Source organism: Garra rufa, chromosome 5 (genome assembly GCF_049309525.1).
Source record: "Garra rufa chromosome 5, GarRuf1.0, whole genome shotgun sequence".
Taxonomy (NCBI): domain Eukaryota; kingdom Metazoa; phylum Chordata; class Actinopteri; order Cypriniformes; family Cyprinidae; genus Garra; species Garra rufa.
This window is the reverse complement of record NC_133365.1, coordinates 27,526,329-27,538,492: the sequence shown is the minus strand read 5'-3', so window position 1 is coordinate 27,538,492 and position 12,164 is coordinate 27,526,329. Positions and strand designations below refer to the sequence as shown.

Sequence of the window (12,164 nt, the reverse complement as noted above, 5' to 3'; positions counted from 1 at the left end):
GAACAGAGAGAGCGGTCACCGCCGCGTCAGGAACAGAGAGAGCGGTCACCGCCGCGTCATGAACAGAGAGAGCGGTCACCGCCGCGTCAGGAACGGAGAGAGCGGTCACCGCCGCGTCAGGAACAGAGAGCGCGGTCACCGCCGCATCAGGAACAGAGAGCACGGTCACCGCCGCGTCAGAAACAGAGAGAGCGGTCACCGCCGCGTCAGGAACAGAGAGAGCGGTCACCGCCGCGTCATGAACAGAGAGAGCGGTCACCGCCGCGTCAGGAACAGAGAGCACGGTCACCGCCGCGTCAGAAACAGAGAGAGCGGTCACCGCCGCGTCAGGAACAGAGAGAGCGGTCACCGCCGCGTCATGAACAGAGAGAGCGGTCACCGCCGCGTCACCGCCGCGTCAGGAACGGAGAGAGCGGTCACCGCCGCCTCAGGAACAGAGAGCGCGGTCACCGCCGCCTCAGGAACAGAGAGCGCGGTCACCGCCGCGTCAGGAACAGAGAGCGCGGTCACCGCCGCGTCAGGAACAGAGAGCGCGGTCACCGCCGCGTCATGAACAGAGAGAGCGGTCACCGCCGCGTCCGGAACAGAGAGAGCGGTCACCGCCGCGTCCGGAACAGAGAGCGCGGTCACCGCCGCGTCCGGAACAGAGAGCGCGGTCACCGCCGCGTCCGGAACAGAGAGAGCGGTCACCGCTGCGTCCGGAACAGAGAGAGCGGTCACCGCCGCGTCCGGAACAGAGAGAGCGGTCACCGCCGCATCCGGAACAGAGAGAGCGGTCACCGCCGCGCCAGGAACAGAGGGCGCGGTCACCTGCGCGTCAGGAACGGAGACAACGGACACTTCCGCCTTCCCACAGAAAAGCCACTCCGCCCCCACCGCCAAGCGGGAACGCAGTCGCGCCTTTTCGGCCTTGCAGGCTTCCATCTCGGCCAGTTGGCGGTAGATAACCTCCTCGAACCGAGCGGCTGACGCCGCCTCAAAAGACGCCGCCTCCTCAGAAAGAAAAAAAAAATTACTCCCCGCTGGACCCATCGATGCTGGCTGCATTCTGTCACGTGTAACAAGAGGTCTGGGTCCAGGTGCAGGGTAAGTAAACTTTAATATAACAAAACACAAATAAACATAAACCAAAAAGCCAACACGGCACAAAAACTAATAACCAGAACACAAAATAACAAAACCAAGAACAAGATCAAAAGGCCAGGGAATCAAGAACACAAAAGTACATAACAGACACAAGACAATGCAGACATGAATGCGGAGTGAGTAGTGGGATCTCTTATAGTCCAGATAGTGATTGTGAACAGGTGTGCGTGTAATCAGTGATAACGACAAGGACAGGTGAATGCTATCAGAAGTGCAGTGCAGGAAAGGGAAAACAGCGACCTCAGGTGGCTGAGGGAAGCCCCACAGCCCAGATCATGACACTAAGTGATGCATGAATGGCTTTCACTCATTTAACGTCAAGTAAAATCAATGACTGCTTTGTTATTAACCCACAAATGTTAAACGTTAGTAAATGTTGGACTTGTGTACACTTTACAATAAGGTACACAAATGATCTTTTTAAATACTTTGTTAATGGTAAGTCATGTTAATAAATCGTCTACAAATGTTGGTTAAACGTTAGTTCATGTTGGACTAGTGTACACTTTATAAGGTTCACAAATTCACTTAGTAAACACTTTGTTAATGGTAAGTCATGTTAGTAAAGAGTTTACAAATGTTAGTAACACATCAGTTAATGTTGGACTAGTGTACACTTTACAATAAGGTTCACAAATTCATTAGTAAGTGCTTTGTTAACGGTAAGTCATCTTAATAAAGAGTCTACAAATGTTAGTAACACATCAGTTAATGTTGAACTAGTGTACACTTTACAATAAGGTTCACAAATTCATTAGTAAATGCTTTGTTCAATATAAGTAATGATAGTAAAGGGCCTATGAACATGAATAACACATCAGTAGATAGTTTCCTCTTTAGACGTGTTTACCAGTAGGCCAAATTGATGCCTTATTATTAAATAAAGTTAATAAGGTACACAAGCTTTTGTACCTTTAAGATGGAGAGTTAGAACTGTTTATCCTTACTGTGTATCAGTATCACACTAATGTAAATATGCACAGCAAGTCTAATTACCAAAAATTAAATAAAGCTGTTTACCATTATTGTTCATTATTAGCTCATGTTAACTAATGTTAATTAATAAAGCTGTTAACGTGAATAGATGCGTGTAGGTCAGTGTAAACTAACTAATGTTGTTGAACAGAGATGTTGTTCATGCTTAGTTCATGTTAACTAATGCAATAACTAATGTTAACTATTTAAGCTGTTAACATGAATAAATGCATTAATATACGCGTAGGTCAATGTAAACTAAGATTAACTAATGCTGAACAGAGTTGTTGTTCACGCTTAGTTCATGTTAACTAATGCATTTACTAATTTTAAATTCATACAACCTTATTGTAAAGTGTTACCAAAATATCTGAGTTAATTTTTCAAATAAGGTCAGTCACATTGCCATCCATTTATTGATTGAAAGCACTCTGGAGTAAGATGTTACTTTAATTCTAGAATAAATGTGAACATGCATTAATTCATCTCACTCAAAAAAAATCATTATTTATTATTCATTCATTATTCAGCAAAATGAATAAAAACAGTGAAATGTAACTCAGAATATGACGCAAACCTGCAATAATTAAATATGTTAAATAATACAAATATCCTTTATGTATTTAATCCCATTTTATTAATCAGTGTCTTTGCTGCTGACCTTCGATGATTCAATTTAACCATACTAATAAGCAAAAATGACTCAAAATAAACTAACATTTGTTCTTCGTTGTTTTTTTTATGCTGAAGAGCGTTGAACATTCTTCTCATGTGTTTTACTGTACAGATGTGAATTTACATTTCCTTCCGCCTATAATATAATATATAACTAAAATATAACTTTTTATATTAAAAACAAACTAGCAAGCCCTGACCAGACTTTAAAAGTAACCCAAAATGAACGTAACACATTACTTTCCATAAAAATAAATTCGTTACTTTTTAGGGAGTAACGCAATATTGTAATGCATTACTTTTAAAAGTAACTTTCCCCAACACTGTTCATTAAATGCCTTAGAAATCGTATCAAAAATGATAGGGTTAGTTTTTGTATAATGAGCTGTTCTGAACAAGTTATATTAAATATAGCCTAAGCAGGACACTCTTTTCTCGTGGGATGCTGCTTGATTATAACGGTTATTCCAATCATAGATCTCGCCTATATTTTGCTTACATGAGGCGGGACAGCGCTGAATGGGAAGTGCGTGACGATGGCTGGAGGCGGAAGTGAGGCTTCCAGAAAGTGCGAGGGCGGTTGCGCAGGGAAGTGGGGAGGTGGTTGGTTGGATGCTGTTTGGTTTACATAACCCAAACATTTACTGTGATTTCTTGAAAAGACTTAGCGCTATATACACACATAATTAAAACATCCAATATTATTATTACTGTGTAGCCTGAGTCAGTCAAGGTTGCATAGTTTTCTAAGGGAGAGCTGGAAAAAGCAAAGTCGTGGTGCGCGGCAGCAGAAACACTCATCTGCATCTTCCCCGGACAGACAGTCAGTCGACTGCGGTGCTGCTGTACGTGATTGAGGGAGCCCTACCCTGCTCCGCTGCATACCAGCAGCTCACTCATTGCAGACGGGATTTGCAAACACTGTAGCCAGGTTAGTCAAAAGGAGGCGTGCATAGAGATGCATAGACGTGATGTGCGTGTGCACCCGGGAATGTGGTTTCCTTTTGTCCTGGTTGTTGATTCATTCTTCTTCATTATACCATCAGCTAAACAATAGCTACTGTGATCATCCCTGTCGGTAGCAGCCATTAAAGAACATATATGAAGCGTTAATACTTTACAACCTTTTCTCTGTGTTGGCTTCATCCGGGGTTCCATCATCACCATCCTCCTCCTCATCCTCACAACACTAAAAGCAAAACACAGGCGCTCTTTGTGCGGCGTTACTTATGCATCCGGATTGAAATGCTCTTGGCACCCGTGGAACTGCCCTTCATTGAATAATATTTTGCTCGGAGTGAATACTGTTGACAGATGAATTACTAAATTTTGAATCATTACAGTCTGAACCATAGAACTAGTCAACAATTGCCGCTCATTTCCATTACGTCAGCACGTCCGCTCATTAGTACTGTTGTTTTGTTTCACCTGTGTAGAGAATGAGCGCGGAGGAGAATCCCGCTGCTGAACCTGAGCCCGTGATCGACGTTCAGGGAGACGGACGCTGGATGTCACAGGTGTTCCCCATTGTGGAAGACTTTATAAACCGTGTGCTTGTGACAGCTCAGAGTTGTGAAAATCTTTTTCTATTTTATAACACCTTAATGATTAAGGATTAGTGTATTAGCTATGCTTGGATTTGTCCTATATTTTTGCAGCATAACCGGTTTGTGCAGGAGTGTAAGGATGCAGAGCCTGATGTTCTGTTCGTGGGGGACTCAATGGTGCAGCTTATGCAGCAGTATGAGGTGACTGTTATCTCGTTAATGAGTCAGGCCATGAAAGGAGAGCCATGTGTGCCCATAACATTCAATTACAATTCCATTTATTCAGGAAGAAGACACTTTTATCCAAATACAAGTACAAGTATAATTCTAAGAGAAGCAACATATTTAAGACAGAAACAAACAATTAGTGCTCCCATACTTATCTTCCAGAAATATAAAAGCAGTAGAACAGAAGTGTATGTGCCAAATGTTGAAAGGTCCTCAACAAAAACTATTTGGGCCATTTTACAGAATTGGTTCAAAGTTGGAAATGTCTTGGAAAAAATGTCTTATTCCACAAATTTTGTGTGTATGCTATGCACATTGTATAATATCCAAGGTACACATTTCAGTAGTTGTGCAGTTAATTCTCATATTGCATTTTCAGAAAGTTTTGGAATACTTTTCTTCCCAAATTTGTCACTACCCAAACACAGTAATATATAATTTAATAAGAAGGGTTATATTGACCTGTAAGATTTTGCTTACATCTTTCTTGTAAATATATGTTTTTAAATTTTATTAAAACATTTTCAGAGCTAAATCAATAACAATTACAATTTTAACAATATTTCCAGTGTGATTTATGAGATTTGTTGTATTTTGAAAAAAAAAAAAAAATTAAAATACTTTGTATTTGGCAAAAAGTTGATCATACTTTTAAAGTTAAAAAAATTCATTAGTTTCAATATATGTTGAACCAAAAACTATCATAACATCTTAGTTGATCATTCAATATACTTCATTTTTGACAAAACATCCCATGTTTCGGTCATTACAGTACATTTTCAGTAGTGACAGTAATGTTTTGGTTGCGAGCACATCACATTACAGAATTTGAACCCATATTAAAACATTACCTAAACATACTAAAATACTAACAATTTGCATAACACTATTAAAATTTAGTTTCCCCCAAAAATGGATTATGTGTTCCCTTTTGGCCAGTGCCAAAACAATGATGACATGTTTTGGTTTTGACTGTTATGGTAGTGACAATTTTATGGGATAACACCCCTAAAAAACCAAAGAAGTCACTACCAAAACACCACCAAATGTTTCAATAGTGACTGTTTCATTAGTGGCAATTTTAGATACCTTTGAAACTAGCTCAAAGTTGGTAATTTCAGTAGTGACATAAAAAGTGCAAAAGTTATTTCAGTATCATTTTCATAAATTGAAATTTAGGGGTTAGGCTTCAGGACAGTAACCTCCCAATTAAAAGTTGCCACTAAATTATGATTTTATTTATTTTAAGCTGATATTTTAAATCTTATTGTGGGTTTCAATTGATAATAAAAAAAAAGATCTTAGTAAACATCTAAGATCTGAATACTTAACTGCTTTTTAAATGTGGGACAGCAGTTTGCACCAATTTTGTAGAATAAATTCTAAACTAATTAAAGTATTTCTAAACTATTTTTATAAATATTTTAAAGCAATATATGAAATTTTAAATGTATTTTAGCCCATTAGACTTCTGAATACTTCATTCTGATTGGTCTTTTATGGTATTCAGTGGTCAGAAACTTTTAAATAATGATTGCTGTCCAGGGCAAATGACCATATGGCCTGTGCATCCTATATAGAGCCACCACAGTCTGTGGTCTCTAAGATTCTAATAAAATAATAAATTAAACTCACATGAATGTCATGTTCATTTATTTATTGTAAAAAATCCATATAATAAATTAAATAATATGTGACCCTGGACCTCAAAACCAGTCATAAGTAGCACATATATACATATGTATATTTGTAGCAATAGCCAACAATACATTGTATGGATCAAAAGTACAATTTTTTTCTTTTATGCCAAAAATCATTAGGATATTAAGTAAAGGTCATGTTCCATGAAATTTCCTACTGTAAATAAATCACAACTTAATTTTTGATTAGTAATGTGCATTGCTAATAGGGGTGGGAAAAAAAAATCGATATTGCAATATATTGTTGTGCTCTCTGTCGCAATAAATAATCGATACACTAACGGCCAATATCGATATTTTATTACAACACAAAATGATTAATTTACCCGTCGTCAGTGTCACTGTCAGTACCCAATATCTACCATTCTGTTTGCGGTGGGCGCTGTTCGAGTAAATAGGGGTAAAGTAGGGTCGCATAGCCAGACCTTCAGACTGACGGCTGAAGGTCTGATATTCATGGCAGCTTTCATTGGCCAAGGCCCGCCCATAAGGCCGTTTGACCGACATGTCAAACAACCAATCACAGTTCATTTCGTTCAGCGTCACGTTTCGGGGCGTAGAAATGCCCCCACAACAACAGACTGGCATGCAACAAGTCAGACATTGATATAACCAGCATTGAAAGTTAACGAAGAAGAGGGAGAACAAGCAGTAAGTCAGTAATTTGTTCGCGAACGTCGCAAATGTGTTAAACAACAACGGCGTCTGCATAAGCAGCTTTCAGCAAAACGCGAGTAAATCAGTTTGCGCTTTGTTTCCCGGCGGACCGAAAATAAACGAGACACTCGCGTGTTCCGGAAATCCGATCAAATTCAACTAATCAGATCACGACTTCGACATTCCTGAAGTGTTTCCAGTTAAGTGTACCATATGCATCAGACGTTTAGCCAACGTTCCGTGGGCGTGACGTCTGAGGCTGAGACTAGGGGTAAAGTGGCAGAAGCAGCGGCCAGTGAAGAACACAAGTTATCTAACAACAACAGAGAAGAAGCGCAGAAAAAGAGAAGTGAGAAAAATGGCGGAAAATAACGAAAACCAAACAAAGACGCACCCGCTAGTTGAGCATGCTGATCAGTTACGCCTGTTTCACACATACTCCGTCTGCAGTGCGTATGCGTTGAGTATTTTTTTCCGCACCCATGTTAACGGATTAGAGCGTTCACACTGCACGCGGTTGCTGTCCGGCAGTACGTCCCAGAAGCGGTGTGCAAGTGCATTGAATAATACGTTGTTTATAAAACGTGTTCTGTGTGAAAGCAAAACGAGTCCGTGCTGCTTCTGCATCGCACACGGACTGCATACGCACTGCAGACGGAGTATGTGTGAAACAGGCGTTAGTGTTCCTCAAGAAGAATATGCATTGATGTGACCACTGTCCAGGTTAACATAAAGCACTTTACAGTAACTTACTACTGACGTTTCAGTATCACGGTTTACACATGTTAGTTAATGTTCATGTTTTTTTTTAATGTCCAGGCACTTTTATCTGTCTAGCTGTACAGCGTTTACATTTAAGACCAGGAGGCAGTGAGTTATTATGCAAATGCATATTTCTTTGCACAGTGTTGGAAATGTTGGCATTAATAAATGCTTAAGATTTCCTTATTATGGGTATTTTTTTTCTTTTTCAGTCACATATATCGTGATATATCGTTGATGAAATTTCTTCCAATATATTGAATATCGTAGATATCGTGAATCGTGATATTATCGATATCGTGGGCCACAGATCGTCACAGAATTGAATCGTGAGTTACCTGTATCGTCCCACCCCTAATTGCTAAGTACTTCATTTGAACAACTTTAAAGGTGATATTCTCAATATTTAGATTTTTTTTTTTTTTTTTTGCACCCTTAGATTCCAGATTTTTAAATAGTTGTATCTCGGCCAAATATTGTAATATCAAACCACACATCAATGGACAACTTATTTATTCAGCTTTCATATAAATCTCAGTTTAAAAAAATTGAACCTTATTACTGGTTTTGTGGTCCATAGTCACATATAGTATTGCAGTAATGACACTTAAAGCCAATTTTATCTTACCAAAATTTTTTTTTACTTACACTTTATTGTTGAATGAACCTGATATGTTTTTTGTCTGTTGTAGGTCATTATTAATAATAATTAGAATTTAATAGGTTTTCATATAAATTTGGCTTACATTTTCTTTTATTGGTGCTGGTCTCAGGTGTGGAAGGAATTGTTCTCACCTCTGCATGCTCTGAACTTTGGGATTGGTGGAGACACAACCAGTAATGTGCTGTGGAGACTACAGAATGGAGAACTGGAGAACATCAGACCCAGGGTGAGGAAATGTTTTTGGATTTGTTCTAATAGCTTTAATAATATTTGCCATGAAGCAACTGTGTGTTCACCGCTGGAATTGCGTCATTGTTTGTTTTTCCACAGGTGGTGGTATTATGGGTAGGAACTAATAATCATGAGCACACTGCGGATCAAGTTGCAGGAGGAATATTGGCCATTGCACAGTTACTTCTGTCTCGCCTCCCCAAGTCCAAAATTATTGTTTTGGTGAGTTACCTAAATCACTAAGTATTGATAATGTGAGATTTGTGGTGTTCAAATTAAAGGATTAGTTCACTTCCAGAACAAAAATTTACGGATAATTTACTCACCCCCTTGTCATCCAAGATCCAAGTCTTTCTTTCTTCAGTCGTAAAGAAATAGTTTTTTAAAGGTGTCGTCGGATGCAGAACTAACTTTTACATGTTGTTTGAACATTAATGTGTGTTGGCAGTCTGTGTACACAACCACCCTACACTGATAAAAAATACACCCAGTGGTATTTCTTTAATCTTTAAAAGTAATATCCCCTTTTTAAAATCAGGTCATTCTCAGCTTGATTTTGATTGACATGAGCATCTTACCTTAGACCCGCCCTCACCGAGCTGAAACAGTCTGATTATGATCGCCATTGTGTGACTCAGGTGCAGAGGAAGACTCTAATTGAGCGATTGAGGTGTTCTGTTTTTGGATGTAATAATGAACATAGCAGTCGTCATTTACTCCCGATATCTGAGCCGCTTAGGAGGCAGAGGACAACGTTACTTTTGTTTTTAAAAGGAAAGCGCCGATCCTGATCTACATATGCATTTATGTTCGTGTGAATCATTCGTGATGCAGCTTCACCCACAGCAGAAGTGAGTATAAGGGTTTTTTATGCATCTTGCAAATGGCCTTTCTTAATAATGTGCTTGTTGGCAAGTTTCGCCGATAAACGCGGCTAAATGCAGCTAAACGCGGCTAAAGTAAACATTACAGCTGGTAATCCCACAGCAGAGAGGGGCGGGGCTAACAGAGCTCGTTTGCATTTAAAGGGCCCATGCAATAAAATGAGCTGATATTTTGCAGAGCTGATTTTGACAAGGTAAAAGGGTGTTTTTTTTTACACTACTATTGAGAATTTTTAACCAAAGTATATTATAGACTTTTCATTAAGACCCTAAAGAATCATATGAACTTGTGGAAAATGGGCATCTGATGACCCCTTTAAAGAAAATATTTCAGGAATGCTCTCCATAAAGTGGACTTCAATGGTGCCCCCGAATTTGAACTTCCAAAATGCAGTTTAAATGCAGCTTTCAATAGGAATGTGCAAAGAATGCCAAATGCCCTTTACGAAAAAAAGGTCAAATAGCAATGTAGGACGATTTTGAAGTTGGAGGAGAAAATTAGTTTTTCGACAAACCCTAATGCACGGAGTACGCATATGCATACGCATCGCTAGCATTTTTTTAAATATAATAATAACCAAATTGTTTTGCTAAATAAGACCCTTCTTCCTCAGCTGGATCATTTAGAGCCATTTGAAGCTGCATTTAAACTGCATTTTGGATGTCCAAACTCACATGGACCATAGAAGTCCACTATATGGAGAAAAGTCCTGAAATATTTTCTCAAAAAACATAATTTCTTCACGACTGAAGAAAGAAAGACATGAACATCTTTATTGACAAGGGGGTGAGTAAATTATCTAGATTTTTGATCTGGATCTGAACTAATCTTTTAATGTGTACACAGAGTATAAACTCTGATCAGTTCAGTTATATGAATTCCTGTCATTCAGGGCCTGTTGCCAAGAGGAGAATTTCCTAACCCCTTGAGAGAGAAAAACGCAGCAGTGAATAATCTACTTCGCGCATCTCTACCTCGACTTGGCCCTGTTCAGTTTATTGATATGGGAGGTAGTTTTATCCACTCAGATGGGACTATTTCCTCTCGAGACATGTTCGACTTCCTGCATCTGACTGCCGGTGCATACAGGACCATATCAACGACTCTCCATGAGCTGCTGCTTCAACTGTTGGAGGAAACGCCTCAGGAGAGGCGGGCCTCGTTGGTCTAGGATGGGGCAGCGCATTGGTCAATCACTGGAGAGGCAGGGCTATGAATTGTTGGCTATTCAGAATGTACCTAAAATACTTTATTTAGCAAGACAAAGGAAAGTACAAATAGAACAGCGAAACAAAAGGGGATGTAGGACAGTGACCAATTTTATATGATCAATATAAAATGTGTATATGTATCTAAGATGCATAATAGACAAAAGAGATATTTGTGACAAGAAATAGTTTCTCTTAGGACATGTTGCTTTGCAGTGGGACCAGAATCTCCTCAAAATCCTATTGTCACAGTCTGAACAACCTTTAATAGTAGCACTTACTCTGCCAGCTTCTCCGTGCCTTCATACATGCACTCGGTCACACTCACAGTGGTGTTATGATGACGGCAACATGATCCAGTTCACACAAGAGAAATCATGCCTTTGAAATATGTATGTCTTGCTTTCATTTTCAAAATCTTTGGCACAGAGGCATCTGAAACCTCCTTTTTCTCTTTGCCCTTTCATATTCCCAATAACACAAATAAGATGTATTAGAGGAAGGCTGGAGTGAAAACCCCACAAACAGAACATCAAACCATGTCATAACTTGTGTGTAAGTTTGAGTGAGAAAGCTCCTCCTCTTAAGCATCTAATGCACAACTGTGAGGTTTTCAGTGTTAATATTTATCTCACTTGCATCCATGTTTTTGTGTATGTGTCCATGCGCTTTATAAAGTATTATGTAAAGAGTTAAGTGTGAGTATGGGAGAGCTAGTGGACAAGAAGTGATATAAAGTTGTGTGTGAGTGTGTAGGCCTATGTATATATATATATATATATATATATATATATATAAATATAATCTGTTAGTATTAATGTACTCTGTGCAAAGTGCTTACATAGCTGGTGCTGGTGTATGTGAATGATTTTGTGTTCGAGTGTAAGAGATCAACCATCTATAACTATTTGTATGGCCGCAAAGCGTGCACTATTACTGCGGCACAACTGCCACATGCTTCAGATCCAAGCATTCCAATAAATCAGCAGGGATCGAACCTCATGTGTGTACACTTTATTTCACATGCGGTCAATGTGGGATGTTTATTTCAGTTTTTTTATTTATACTAGGCTTACATAATACCTTCAAATAAATAGTTAATCTGCATTTAATCAATAACCAGGCTCTAAATAATATTCACAGCAAAAATGACTAAGGCCGAGTTTCACAGACAGGGTTTAGTGGATTAGGTTATAGTTAAATTAGGACATTTAAGTAACTTTTTAAATGTGCCTTAAAAAAACAGTACTGGTGTCCATTTTGAAACAAAAACAAAGGCATTTATATATTTAAAGATCAATCAGTGCAAGTTTCTTTCAGTTGAAACAGCTCAGACTTACGTTTTAGTCTTGGGACTAGGTTTGTCTGTAAAAATGGGGGTGAGAGTTTCTACATCCATATTCAATAAGTTTTGGTAAGTATTTTGAAACGGTCTTTTTGAATATTCACTGATCAGTCTTTTTCTCAAATACAAAAATATTAGATC

At 39.1% G+C, this 12,164-nt stretch overlaps 1 protein-coding gene across 1 annotated transcript; it reads left to right on the top strand.

The window, feature by feature from the left end:
- The first annotated feature begins 3,355 nt into the window (after window positions 1–3,355).
- Window positions 3,356–11,680, top strand: pafah1b2 (platelet-activating factor acetylhydrolase 1b, catalytic subunit 2). Its single transcript, XM_073840859.1, has 6 exons — window positions 3,356–3,727; window positions 4,233–4,313; window positions 4,455–4,544; window positions 8,464–8,580; window positions 8,685–8,807; window positions 10,363–11,680. Exons 2-6 carry the CDS (start codon window positions 4,236–4,238, stop codon window positions 10,639–10,641), a joined length of 687 nt encoding a protein of 228 aa, XP_073696960.1. The 5' UTR covers window positions 3,356–3,727; window positions 4,233–4,235; the 3' UTR covers window positions 10,642–11,680.
- Window positions 11,681–12,164: the final 484 nt, after the last annotated feature.